The sequence below is a fragment of the Rhinolophus hipposideros genome, assembly GCF_964194185.1.
Source record: "Rhinolophus hipposideros genome assembly, chromosome: 20".
NCBI classification, from domain to species: domain Eukaryota; kingdom Metazoa; phylum Chordata; class Mammalia; order Chiroptera; family Rhinolophidae; genus Rhinolophus; species Rhinolophus hipposideros.
The window spans coordinates 39,637,309-39,651,421 of NC_138066.1; the positions used below are offsets into that span (position 1 = coordinate 39,637,309).

Consider the following 14,113-nt stretch of genomic DNA (forward strand, 5'->3'; position numbering starts at 1 on the left):
AGAGCACCTTAGTTTATCTCATCAGAAGTTATTGAATTCTCTTATTAAAAAATATTGATACATTAAGTTTTGGTTCTCACTAGTTATTTTAAGATATACACTCAATTTAGGGATAGAGTACTCACTGCCTTAAACTTTAATTCTTTGTTCCCTCCTCTTTTCTTGCCCCTCAGTTTATATATATTAGCCATGCATTTGGATTTGCCAGCGCTATACAGAATTTGAATAGCCACTACTACAAAATCTGCCAATACATTAAAATGTGGACAAATTTACTATTTGTTCGCTTAGCACTTATGATTTCAACAAACCATCACATCTATCATCGTTCCCCCCCCACACACACATTCCTACAAAGGTAAGGTAAGCATTCATTACATATTCAAACATATATTGAAGCCCAGGAAGAAATCAGCAATGAATTTGTCAAAGCCACCCAACAAACTTGAACCAGAACTGAGACTAGTTACCTGACTCCATATGTACTTTGTTATTATATCATGCTGTTAAATTTCCTTAAAATTCCATTTCTTATAAAAAATATACCATGGTAAAAAAAAAAAATTAAAGGAACATCGGGTCCATCTTACTTAACTCTGATGTGGTGTTTCACTAGTTCTCTGGTTTAAGTAACAACAAATCTAATTCACATAAATGATACTCACTGATCTGTTCTTCTTGGGTTATTGGCTCCTCATCATCTGGAAGGTAGCGCTTATCAATTGCCTCTTTAATCTGGTTATTGGCTCCTTTAGGATCTAAATCCATAGCCCAAGAGAAATTCATCAGGGCGAGGTGCGTCTGACCTAACTTCTTGTAAACCTAAAAATAAACAGTAGCACTACATTTTTCATTAAGTTGTGAGCTTCAACTATAAAATCTTAAGCATTTGTAATTTAAGTTAGGCTCCTGATTTGTGTGCTACAAACCCATTCTGATGAGTAGGGCATTTTCACCCCATAGAAAAACTCATACCAAACTTTTGAATTCTTTTTAATATATTCATGTTAGAATTTCTTGCCTCTCTCAGGTAGTGAGTGAGCTTCCAATAAAATCACTCTGAATGGAACAATGACATTGGGAAGAAATGGACTGTATACTGCTTGATTAGCACTCATTTACACTAGTTTTAAATGCAGTTATTTCAATTCTCAATATTTGTCCATTGTTCCCAGCTACCCTTAACCAATGGCATCTGGGAGCCCAGTCTATACTGCCATTAATTTTCTTTGTTTGGTAAGTATTTTATTGATAATTGGAAGCTCAGGACGTTCAATGAGGTAGTCTCCAGATAGGAACTCATTACTGGCCATTGCTTGCAAGTCCTTGCTCGTATACTTCCAAAGCATAGGAGGGTTAGGATTATGGTGTGTTTTCTTGCCCCTTCGTTAGGATATCATTTTTTGTAAGTGTTAAAACTAAATCCATTCTTTATTCCCAGAGCATTTAGTTCAGAGATCTAGTTGAATTTGCTCCATAGATGTTGCACAATAAGTATTATATTTATTGTTCAAAAGTTAATATTTGTTATGAAAGCCACAGTTTAGGACTATGGCCCCAATCTTTACCTTTCCTATTAGGAAGTACACGAGGGATTCTTTGGGAACAATTTGTTTCAATTCTTCAAGTTCTTGTAATGCAGACTGAAAAAAAGCAAAGAAAAACAGAATAGCAAAGTTTTGACTAAGCAAAACTATTTGATTTCCCAAATCATCTTAACTTAAAGCTTACTAGATCTTAATCGATGTAATTCCTATGGCGTTACTTCTTCTTGTTGTGAAAATAAAATGCATAAAAAACACTTATGACAACAAGAACCAAGAAATGATGAATTCACCAGAGTATACTGAAAACACACTCAGGTGGTGACAACTCTTGCTTTTGTCACCATTTTATTGAAAATAGCAATACTCCATCACATTGTGTGTGAAAATATTTTGACAACTAATTGCAGAACAAAACAAATCCAAAGATCTATTACAAGCCCTTCTCCCTGACAAAGCACTAAGCTTTGAATACCAACCGCCATTTTAACTAATGATGAAAGAGCCTCAAATTTAACCCTCTGAACAGAATTAAAACTGTCCAGTAATCTTTTGACCATTGCTACAGGCTTGGGGAGACTGAGAAGATAGAATTTGTATTTAAAGGAATGATATGATGATTAGCTGGTCCCTCAAATGAGATATTGTCCATTTTTCACCTAGCAAATGGACAAAAATCAAAGTAATCTGACATTACATAAAGTTACCATGAATGAGGAGAATCTGGTTTTCTCATCATTGAGGGTGGAACTATAAACTGATGTAAACTGTTTGTGAGAACAATTTAGCATTACTTATTAAGTTAAAAAGTGCATGTAACCATTGATTCAGCATCCCCACTCCTAAAAATTTATTCCAGGGATATGCTCAAAAAATTTTACTAAATCATCTTTATAAGAATATTCAACCCATCATATTATTGCAAAACACTAGACACAATCAAGGTGCATCTAATCACAGCCTACTTAAATAAATTACTGTTCATCAAAAAAAAGGGGGGGAATGGGGTATAAGCAAGATGCAAGAGTATGTACAGTACTATTTTGTAAGAAAACATACATACCACACACATACAAATATTTATATGGGCATTTTAATAAAATTTTATAAATACATTTATGTGGGCATATGCATGCATTTTTCTTTTTTCTTTTTCCTGACAAATCAATGCAGATATGCCCCTAAACAAGGTAAGCATGGTTCACCTTTGGAGAGGGGATGCTTGAGGGGGTGGGGTGAGCCTTCTATTTTTTACTTAGCAGCTTTCTCTACTTTTTGAAGTTCTCTAACGTGTGCACACAAGTTATCTACTTTTTGTTTTCTTCTCTACACCTCTTCAAAGTGAAACAAAATCCAATGTAAGTTAGGTTAAAAAAAAAAGAGAGAGATAAATACCAATACCAAATATCTATTACCAGGGGTGTTAAGTGAAAAAAGCAAGTTGTAGAACTGTATGTGTAGTTGTATTAGTTTCCTAGTGCTGTCATAACAAATTACAACAAATCTGATGGCTTAAAACAAGTCATCTTTTATCACAGTTCTGTGGGTTAGAAGTCCATTACGAGTTTCACTGGGCTAAAATCAAGTGTCTGCACCGCTGCCTTCCCTTCTGGGGGTAATCTGTTTCCTTGCCTTTCTCTGCATCTACAAGCTGCTCATGTTCCTTGATCTGTTGATTCCTTCCTGTTTTCAAAGGCAGCAAGGTCAGATTGAGTCCTTCTCGTGCTGGTTCTGACTACAGTGAGGAAAGATCCTCCACTTTTAAGGATTTATGTGATTAGACTGGGCCCATCTAAATAATCCAGGGTACTGTCCCCACCTCAAGGTCCATGTACTTAATCACATCTGCAGTCTTTTTGGCCACATAAGGTAACATATTCACAGGTACGGAGGATTAGAGCATGGACATGGGCCCATTATCCTGCCTCCATAGTATAAGCCTCCACTGTTACAAACAATTCAAAAATATACAAATAATAATAAAAAGAACTAGAGGTGTACGTTCTGAGCTGTTAATAGTGACTCTCCCTGAGGGTGAGCTTATGAGGCATACTCTGTATTTTTTATACTTTCATATTATTTGAACTTTTTTTGTTAACAAAAAATTTTTTGTAAAAAAGCCCCACAAAGTTATAAAGAATAAAGCAGTGATCAAAGACAGTTGGCTAGTAAAGGTATCAGATGATTATGGAATTTAGATAACATAAAGGGATTTCTTTCTTCATGATTGGTGTAAGACTTTAGTTTTATGTCTTTAAAGAGGGTATAAAGAATAAGGAACCAATCCTATTTCACAGTTCCAAAAAATTTACACATTTCCCCCCCTAACCTAAAGTCAAATGTAATTTCTTGGCTTTTGTAAATTTCTTATTGGTATTATCTTAAAAAAAAAGATACATTTAAAATCTTTTTTGTGGAATGTAATGTGAACATGTGAACGTAGCTGGCTGGTAGGTTCATAGGGATTCATTATCATAGTGATATTTGAAATTTTCTGTAATAAAAAGAATGAAAAAGAAGACTGAAGGCAACACACATACACACACTTTCACAGGCAGTATATTTGTTTAAAATGCTGTTTTTTATACAAGTATATGTAGGGGGCTCTGATGCATTCTTACACTTCACTCTCTTCCTAATTGCTGACAATCCAAGAGAAATAAACTCAAAATGACTGTCAGACTGAACGTGTCGGAGAACCATACCCGCATGTCAGGAAATGAAAAATTTATTACCCATGAAAATTTTGTGAAGTAGATGTTCTTTTTTCCTTCCATAGTGTTGAATGTTGTAAAATACACATATAATAGAGTAGCAAAATGAATGATCTGTGGTCATGGGTATTAGTTACTTAAGACCTCTCAGCTACATCTGTCAAACATTCCTGATGAGGACTGACAAAGCCTGTATCACAAAGAAGAAGCCTGAGACTCATTTTAATACTGCAAAGCAGTAGTTCTCACATTTTTTGGTCTCTGGACCTCTTTATACTCTTAAAGCTTACTGAGTAACCCAAAGAGTTTTGTCAATGTGGGTTATAGAAATCATTACTTATCATATTAGAAATCAAAACTTTTCATTTATCCATTAATTTAAAGGTAACAATAACACACCCATTACATGTTAACACAGATACTATTTTAAAATATAAAGTCACTATTTTTCATAACAATTAGTGAGAAGAGTGGCACTGCTTAATATTTTTGCAAATCTCTCATTAACAAGACAGCTGGATTTTCTTTTATGCTTCTGCATTCAGTCTGTAACGACATCATGTCATACAGCTTTTGGAAAATTCCAGTGTACATTCATGAGAGAATGAGTGAAAAAGGCAAATAACATCTAAATATTATTATGCATGTAGTTTTGACCTTGTGGACCTCTTGAAAGAATTTTTTGGGACCGCCAGAAGTTCCCAGACCACCTTCAAGAACCACTGCTTTAAAGAAATCATCACCAGGATGACACACCCCACTCCTGCTATAGCACACATGGTTCAGAACTGATGCGTCTTCTTTCCATGAGTGCACGTTAGAACTGTTATCAAAATTTTATGCACCTATCGTGTCCCCCCCGTGAGAAAGTGTCAAACATAGCAATAGAGTTCTCACTTTTGCACTAAAAGACTTAAGACTTACAAGATTAGATAGCAATAAAACACATTAAATAAGGTCGTGTTTAGCAATGTTTTTGCCACAGAGATGTTGAGGTGGCTCTCTAACACTATTTGATCTTCATTTTGGAGCCAAGGCATTTCAGAAGCAATCAGTAACTTTTCCTTATGGCCCCTTTTGTGTTAATTTAATATAGGCATATTGGACATACCTATATCCAATCCATGTATCAAAGTAGGGCTTATAATTTAGCCAAGCCCCAAACTGATACTCAAAAATGGCTACAACCCTTGCAGCTTGAACAATGGGTCAGATTAGAACTTCGGTTTCTAGAAGCAAGTACAGGGATGATTTATATGGCATGGTAGGTGTGTTGGCATTACAGTGGCTTTAAGAATAACAAATTGAATACATTCCTTCAAATGAATAACCTAACCACATATCTAAAGACATACGATGAAGCAAAAAACATGAAAACAAATACTGAATTACAATTAGAGTACCTCAAAGAGTAAGGTAAAAGTTGAAAAGTGTTTATTAAATTTAAAAGAAGCTATATTAAAAGGACAAAAACAGTAGGACTAGACATCTACTTCTTCATAAAGAAAAATAGAATAAGGCTAGAAGAATTACTGAACAAATAAGAAAAAATAAATCACACATTTGATTTCTTATGTATCTTCAGCAGTCTTGAAAAAAGTTAAAAATGTATCACTGGCTTTATATTTTTCAATTTTCAGCAAATTTCAATGTGTCCTGAAAGAACAGATTTCTAGGGAAAGAGTCTACTAAATACTAAAATGAATTACTTGGCCCAAGTTCTTCTGTGCACTTAAATTTTGGATATATTTTTGGTAAGTTTTTACTCCTTTCAGTAAGAGCCTGAATGTTTTAGAAAAGTAACCTGAACTTCAAAATTAAAACTTTGTATTCATGGTTTATGACAATAAATGATAACAAAAAATCCTGTGTCTCTTTATGTCTCTTCTCTTTCACAATTTTCCTGACCTTCTTTCCTTAATACCTTTTTTCACGCTATAGCTCCATCATTTGAAAAACAGTGAGAAGAAACACATCAGACTAGACCTAGTCTCATTATTAGCTTGCATAACTCACTATATTTTTCCTTTGTGTTCTCACATACATTATTTTTGTGATTATTTGATTGTTCTCTTTATATTAGGTTGGTGCAAAAGTAACCGCGGTTTTGGGGCGGCCAGTTGGCTCAGTTGGTTAGAGCGCAGTGGTCTAACACCAAGGTTGCCGGGTTGATCCCCACATGGGCCAGTGAGCTTCGCCCTCCACAACTAGATTGAAAACAATGGCTTGACTTGGAGCTAAGCGTCGCCCTCCACAACTAGATTGAGAACAATGACTTGACTTGGAGCTAATGGGTCCTGGAAAAACACTGTTCCCCAACATTCCCCAATAAAAATTAAAAAAAAAAAAAAGTAATTGCGGTTTAAAAGGTTAAAAAAATTGCAAAAATCTCAATTACTTTTGCACCAACCTAATAGAAGGGGATTAGATGGTAAGCTCTTCAAAGGCAGGAAATGAGGTTGCTTTGCTTGCAAGAGCAACAAATATTCCCAGTGCCTGACATACTAGGTACTCAATAAATATTTGTTGAATAACGCACACACATTAATTTGTCCCCTGTTCACAGTTTGGTATTAAGAGGACTGTTTAAGTCTTAGCTTTAAGATAACTCCCTAATGGGAAAATTGTCTTTCTATATACGGAATCTTTACAAAGGATAACCACATATTCTTAAATATCCAAATACCCATCCTTCCTATGAGCATTTTATGAATGAAATCACAAAGACAATAAAGTTAATAGCTCTTGAGAATGGGGAAAATGAATTGAGATAAAAGAGTATAAATAACTATTGGTTTATTAAAAAAGGGGACAAAGCTTAAGTAACACAATGCAGAAGACCATTAAGATATATGTCTTACCTTATATTTTTCATTTGCAAATAAAACTGAGGCTCTGTGAAATTTGCATAGAGGGTTTTTGGGATCAATAACAATGGCTTTGTTTAGAGTATCCAAAGCCTTCTCAGATTTTTTCAGTGCATGCTGAACCTATAGGAAATAAAGATCCCATTAATGTTAACCTTTTGATATTTATGAAGAAAGGTGAGAAACAAATAATGCCACTCAAACCAACATAAAGATAATAAAACCACGAGGGATAAGGTTGTATGGACTTACTGGGTTGCTCACCGGGTTAAGTGGATTTAGTGACTGATTACCAAACTAGCAATAGATTACCTCTAAAATCTCTTCCTACTCCAGTGAAAGCACTTCACTTTAAAGATGAGAATGTTAAAGTCCAGAGATGTTAAATAAGTTGCTCTGGCATCAGAACCTAGGTCCTCTAGTGCCCAATTCAACATAACAATAACCATAACAATAATCAAGAATCTGTCTTTAGAGAAAATATTTGGTTACCTTTACGTCTAAAAGAAAAGAAAAACCTTGTTTTTCCTCTCGCACAAAAATCTGTATACTACGTATTTAGCTAGATAATGCTAGCAATTCAACAGGTCTATTATGGTCCTCTAAGTATTAGGATTTTCAAACATGTGTTCCAAAAAACCCCTAGAGAATTTGGCTCTGAACATTAACAACCTTTTTCACTTAGAATATTTATACTTTTACCTATTTTAGGAATTTATTATAAAAAAATTCTGCTGTATATATTTGAAAACAATTGACCTGTAATACTGGGAAATAAATAATTTATTTTAAATAACTTAAAAAACAAACCAAGCCTCATTATTATTCATTTGCATATACTCATATTCTGCTATGTTCCTCCTTGGATGAATTATATGTTAAAAATAAAGTGGAGTGAATGGATGTGGCTGTGGAACTTTAACAAAAATCACTGTAATAAGAGTAGGTACTGCCAACATCTGGTTGTTAAATTCATCTATGCAATGATTATCATTACATGTGGCCATTCTGCCCATAGGATTGAAATCCCAAATACTAGTTTCCTAAGAGAAAAGTATACTCTTTTTATCTGAAAACTTCTTCAAAAAACCACTGAAAATGTTAAAATGACCTCTTACACAATAACGTTAGAAGAAAGCCTACTTTAAAAAATGTCGAACTTTACTAAATGGTATCAAGAGACACTCAAGTTCGATTTCCTTAAGTGATGTAAAAAATAATGTTTAAGTCAATATATTTTCTGTATAGCATGTAACTATAAAAGAAGTTACCATGTCAATTTTTAAGAAAATTATAAAGAACTAAGGGGGAAGAGGGATAGAAGAAGAGGGTAAAGGGGTCAAATATATGGTGATGGAAGGAGAACTGACTCTGGGTGCTGAACACACAGTGTGATATATAGGTTATGTATTACAGGATTGTACACTTGAAACCTGTGTAATTTTACTAACCATTGTCTCCCCAATAAATTTAATTAAATATAAAAAAAAAACTAGAATTCTTCCCGCAAATAAATGGATAGTAAAATTCAAAATAACATAATTTCCTCATATTGTATGCCCATTCTCACAAAACCAAATTTGCTAAGAGAAAGATAAAGGGCGAGGGGAGGGGAACAGGGGAAGATAGAGGAGAGAGGGGTAAGAGAGCAAGAATAGAAAAACTAATAAATGAAATTTTAAAAAGCAAACATACCTTTTCTCCTATCAAAGTACAACTTATTATCAGATACATTTGAAAAACATAAACATAAAATTGTTGATCCATATTGCCTTTTAAGAATTTGAATTAGTTCTGACCTCTATCACTCAGAGGCTGAACCACAGGAAACCATTTGCCTTAAAATATTAATTACTTAATTTAGGAGTTAATATTAACATGGAAAAGTACTTTAAAAAAGATGAAGTAGCTCATCCGAATCTTGTAATAGTCTTGCCTATGAGGTAAGCAAAGTGGTATTATTCATAAAGTGGCTCAGAGAAACTCGGTGACCTGCCCAAGAGATGAACATACTTCAGCCATTTCTCTTTATGCCAAGCAAAAAGGTGGTATTTTGGGCTATAAAGGAATCCAGGATATTGTTTCAAGAATAACAACATAAAAAAAAATTCTAATTCCCATTATAATAATTAAGTCAATAATAAACACATTTCAAATGGGAGATTAATTGAACAATGTTTAGAAAGCTACTTACTACTCCAATGTGGCAAAGTAAAACTGAACTCTGAGGGTTGATATCAAGTGCTTTCTGGAAATGCATTTCTGCAAGGCTGAATTTTTCTTGCTTGTAATAAATCATTCCTAAACCATACCTGAAAGTATAAAAAGTATAATTTTAGGGACATACACTGTGGTGGCTCATTTAGTTCAACTAATAAAACATGTATGGAATCTGGCATTTTAATAAACCAGTAGAAAAATAGAAAAATCATCAAAACATTTTAGACAAGTCACCTTTACAAGTAAAAACTATGTATTAGTCAATCAATCCATCAGACAAAATTATGACAATTTGGGTAAAAAAAGAAACCACATCCTTAAATCCACCACTACAATCTATATTTAATACTAATTTTTACTGAGTGGTTATTATGTGAGTGCCAATAACTTTGTTAAATTCTTTATGTAAATTATCTCATTTAATCTTAAGAGGAACCAAGGAGATAAGTACTATTATCATTCACATTTTCAAATAAGGAAATTGAGACCTCTCTTGGCTATAACTAGACAATGATGATGGGGAATAAGCACCAAATGAAGAAGAAAAGAAGCACAATATATTTGCTTTGAGTGATTTTATCATTATAATGGTGTTAGAAGTGAAGAAACGGTATAAAAAGCTCTGTACTAATTATGGTGAAGGTAGAGAGAACAAAAGACTATTTACTTTGGAGGTGGAATAATAAATTTACTTGGTGTTTAGTTACTTATAGTTACCTAAATACCTCCCATTTAAATTCTTCCTAGTAAAAGCCTGCTGATCTGAATATTCCTTTTTTCAAATTAAACTATTTTTATAACAATTTTTGATACAATAGTTTAAGAATGCAATTATTGCAATGTAGCAGAACAGACACTATACATCTAAAAAACAACACAAGTCTTATTAAGAATGGAATTCTGAAAATACTACAGAGCACTTTACATTTATGTGAAGAGGCAGTGTTGGCAAGGCTTGACTTTAATGTGTCACCAGACACTAGCACTTTTATACAAGGTCCTCTTTCAGGCAACGTAACTACTTAGAAATGAGATAAAATCCACTGAAATATACACATAAATAAAAAATATATGTTAGTAATCTAGTGCTTCAGATTTAATAAGAAACAGAATGATAAAATTCCACTGCTATAATGATTAACCCAACAGACAAATAAACCATGTCTGACATAAAAACTACCATAGAGCTATGATAACAGAAGAACACCTCTTGATATTTTAACTATTCAGTCAGTCAAGAAAAATATAAGAAAACGTCAGCAATAAATATGTTGAGACAGAAATAAGAACAAAGCTTTTCATGTCTTCTTTGCTTGGTAACAATATGAGCCAGGCAGTACCTTAACCAGTGGATAGTTTTCAATGTTTATTTTGTATTATCCAATAGGTGAATTATATTATTCCTTTCCACTTTCCCAACCACTTTTTATCCCAATCACCATTTTAGTGTTCTAAGAAAAAGTAACAAATCAAAGTAACAAAACAAACTATTTGCAAAAATTTGGTAAGAGAAAAGGTTGAAACTATTGAGTACAAGGATCTGGTATTATCATTAGTTAATTTAAAAGTTTGTTAAAGGTATATGTTTCACATAAAAAATACTTTGGTCAGAAATTATCAACCAGCATGTACCAATCTTAAGTAATCAAATTCATTACAACAAAAAGATGCCTAATAAGAAAAATTACCAAGTATCAGCCCCATCAATAAGCATTGTCTGCACTTCATTAGCACTTACCATGCATTATAATGTCTAGGATTGACTCTGATAGCATTTCGAAAACAAGCTAATGCTTTGTCTAATTCTTCAGTTAACACAAACTCATGCCCTAATAGAGTATAGGCATAAGCATAATTTGGATCAACCTGGATAGCTCTCTGGAAGAATTTAATTGCAATATCATGTTCCCGTTGCAAACTGAAACAGTTCCCTGCAGCACACCAGGCCTTAAAAAAATGGAAACAAAAATCAAATGCACAATTAAAATTTTATTTTTTCTAACAAAACCATATCTATAGCTAAAATCAAGACTCAGATCTCGCTTAGAACAGAAAGAAAAAAACTGAAGTTCTACTAGATATAGTCAATTCTCATTATTCATGGATTCCATATTTGCAAAATTGTCTACTTGCTAAATTTGTAAAACCCAAATCAATACTCACATTGCTTTAGTGGTCATTGGTGGACTCAAAATGAGTTGCCCAACAGGCACATTCTCTGTTGAGGTCAAAAAAGGTAACCCTCTGCCTCCTTTTTCCAGCAGGTCAGACTGGAGGGCAGTGCAGTGCGGTGCAAGCAGCTCAGGTTCGAGGGCCAGATGGACAGAGTTTGAATGCCAACTCTGGTACCTATTTGTAAGGTGGCCTCTGGCAAGTCACCTTAACACTTCTGAACTTCATTTTCTCTTTTGTAAAATAAAATGTATCTGGCGGAGTTGTTTTTAGGATTTAAGATTATAATCTGTGTGAAGTAGGTGTGTATTTCCCCTAAGAGCAATGGTCAGTATTTGCTAATTCAATGTTCATGGAGACTACAGAACATAACTACCAAGAATAATAAGAACAGACTGTTTTAAATTCTAAGCTTAAATATGTTATAAAAGTACCACTAGGGACTGCCGGTTGGCTCAGGTGGTTAGAGCGCAGTGCTCCTAACACTCAGGTCGCCGGTCCGATTCCCACATGGGCCAGTGAGCTGCTCCCTCCATAACTAGATTGAGAACAACAACTGGACTTGGAGCTGAGCTGTGCCCTCCACAACTAGACTGAAAACAACTTGGAGCTGATGGTCCCTGGAAAAACACACTGTTCCCCAATATTCCTCAATAAAAATTAAAAAAAAAAAAAGTACCACTAAATATTCTTGGGATGCACTGAAATACAATTCTTACAGGATTGCAGCATGTAAATGAATTGTGCCTATGTCTTAAAATGACAATTAAAATTACTATTTTATTTCAATTTAAAATTAGCACTTTTTCAATCTATATAATTTCTGCTACATGAACTCTAATCTTGGTGATAAGAATTTTAACACAGCCAAATCTTGATTAATCTTGAATGAAATATCTGCTTTGTGATTTTTCTATTTGTACCATCTATTTTAGGTCTCTGTGCTCTTCTCTGAGTTCTGCCTATAGAGAAGGGTGTGGGTGATGCTAAATGGTCCTGAAATTATTTGGTTCATGTCCATTTGGTAAGGGTGATCAAAAGATAGCTACATAAGCAAAGCGTTTTAGTTAACCCACCTCTGGTGAATTTTTATCCATGTCTGTTAAATCTTTTGAAAGAACTGAAAGAGCAACATCCTTTTGAAGATGCCAAAGTGTTGTAGAGTAGATTTCCATGCCTTCAACTCTATAATTCTCAATTCTTCTAACCTCTGAGAATATTCTTTCAGCCTGAAATATAAAAACTAGTAAGAGGAAAACAACTTGATACAGTTTACACATCTACAGGGAGAGCATTGGGTACTCATCTCATAGGACCTAAATGCTGCCTGTTTCATGGTGTTTATGTGAATTAGTAATAACAAAAGGCCCAATTGAGCAACCTTCCATGGTAGGTCAAATATTGATGTAATCATATTCACACTTAACTTAATTTTTAAACAAAAGTGATGGTAGAAACATGAGTTCTGAAAAGAAACTTTTAAGTTTCCAGCAAAAATTTAAAAAAATGATGAGAGATCTACGCAAAGTTAACAATTTAAAAAGGACAAGCCAATTATTTTACTCTCAAAAAACACATTTCCAACTTTTAACAAAGGCTTCACAGAATAACATTCTCAGGAAAGGTGAGAGAAGAATGACTTCTGTAACACAAAACCTATTTTTGTACTGACGTTTATTAAGAGGCTGAACTGAAAACTTTAGGGGAAAAACAGGTTCCGTTGGCCACTAGCTCTATGGCATGTTGAGCACTAACTATACGCACCAATACCATACCTGCCAGGAACTGTAGTCCCTGCCTAGAAAATTCTTTTCCCATCGCAGCACTCTCTTGACTTAGGGTCCCTCCTCAGCAATTAGATCAGATTTTTTTTCCTCACCACACTCACAGCTCCCAGAACTGTGCTTCTCTTCCCCTGAAGTTTGAAGCTTTGGGTTATACAAAACCAATTTGTTCCCTAGTTTATTGATTCAGTAAGTTCAAAATTCTGAAAGTCAAGTTTAGTTTAGAATTAAGGAATAGCTGGTCTGTTCTTAACGAAATGAAGATGATAGAAAAATAAGGAAATAGGAAATTATAAAATTAGACAGAAAATAAGGAAGTTATAAAATTAGGAACTTAATTCTAAGAAATGGCCTTATGCTATCTAGGCTAATTTGATGATTTGTAATTTCTCTGAAATCCCTTACAAATTATACAGGTAAGTTTTTCAAAGGGGCATTTTTTAAATAGGCATTGGTTATGAGAAGACAAACCTAACCACCAGCTAAATACAGGTTTTGGAAACTTTTTGGTTTCAAATTTTTCAGAATCTATTGCTTCCTCTGACGTGACTGTGGTATAGAAAAGAAAAATGGAAAACACACACACACACAAAATTAAGTCAAAACAAAGGCTTCCTTTAGTTAAATATCTATGTCTGTATATCTGCTCTATAATTAGGGGAAACAACAAAACTCATGTATTTTAAATTACCTGTGAAACAATAAATAATTTTGAAAAGGGCTTGCCAAACACAGCTTTTGCTTGTGTACCAGTAAAGGACCGTAATCCAAACACGGATCTTCAAGCAATGAATGAGGCTTTCTATCTACAG

The 14,113-nt window shown here is 34.0% G+C and overlaps 1 protein-coding gene across 2 annotated transcripts in view; it reads right to left on the reverse strand.

The window, feature by feature from the left end:
- CDC27 (cell division cycle 27) overlaps positions 1-14,113 on the reverse strand; it is a 60,934-nt gene that overhangs the window by 3,986 nt on the left and 42,835 nt on the right. For both annotated transcript variants that reach the window (XM_081029916.1, XM_081029915.1), the window contains exons 13-18: positions 12,594-12,746; positions 11,084-11,292; positions 9,320-9,437; positions 7,120-7,248; positions 1,569-1,643; positions 666-822 (exon numbers count right to left, since the gene is read on the reverse strand). In XM_081029916.1, coding sequence (XP_080886042.1) covers positions 666-822; positions 1,569-1,643; positions 7,120-7,248; positions 9,320-9,437; positions 11,084-11,292; positions 12,594-12,746 — 841 coding nt within the window. The remainder of the gene's footprint in view (positions 1-665; positions 823-1,568; positions 1,644-7,119; positions 7,249-9,319; positions 9,438-11,083; positions 11,293-12,593; positions 12,747-14,113) is intronic.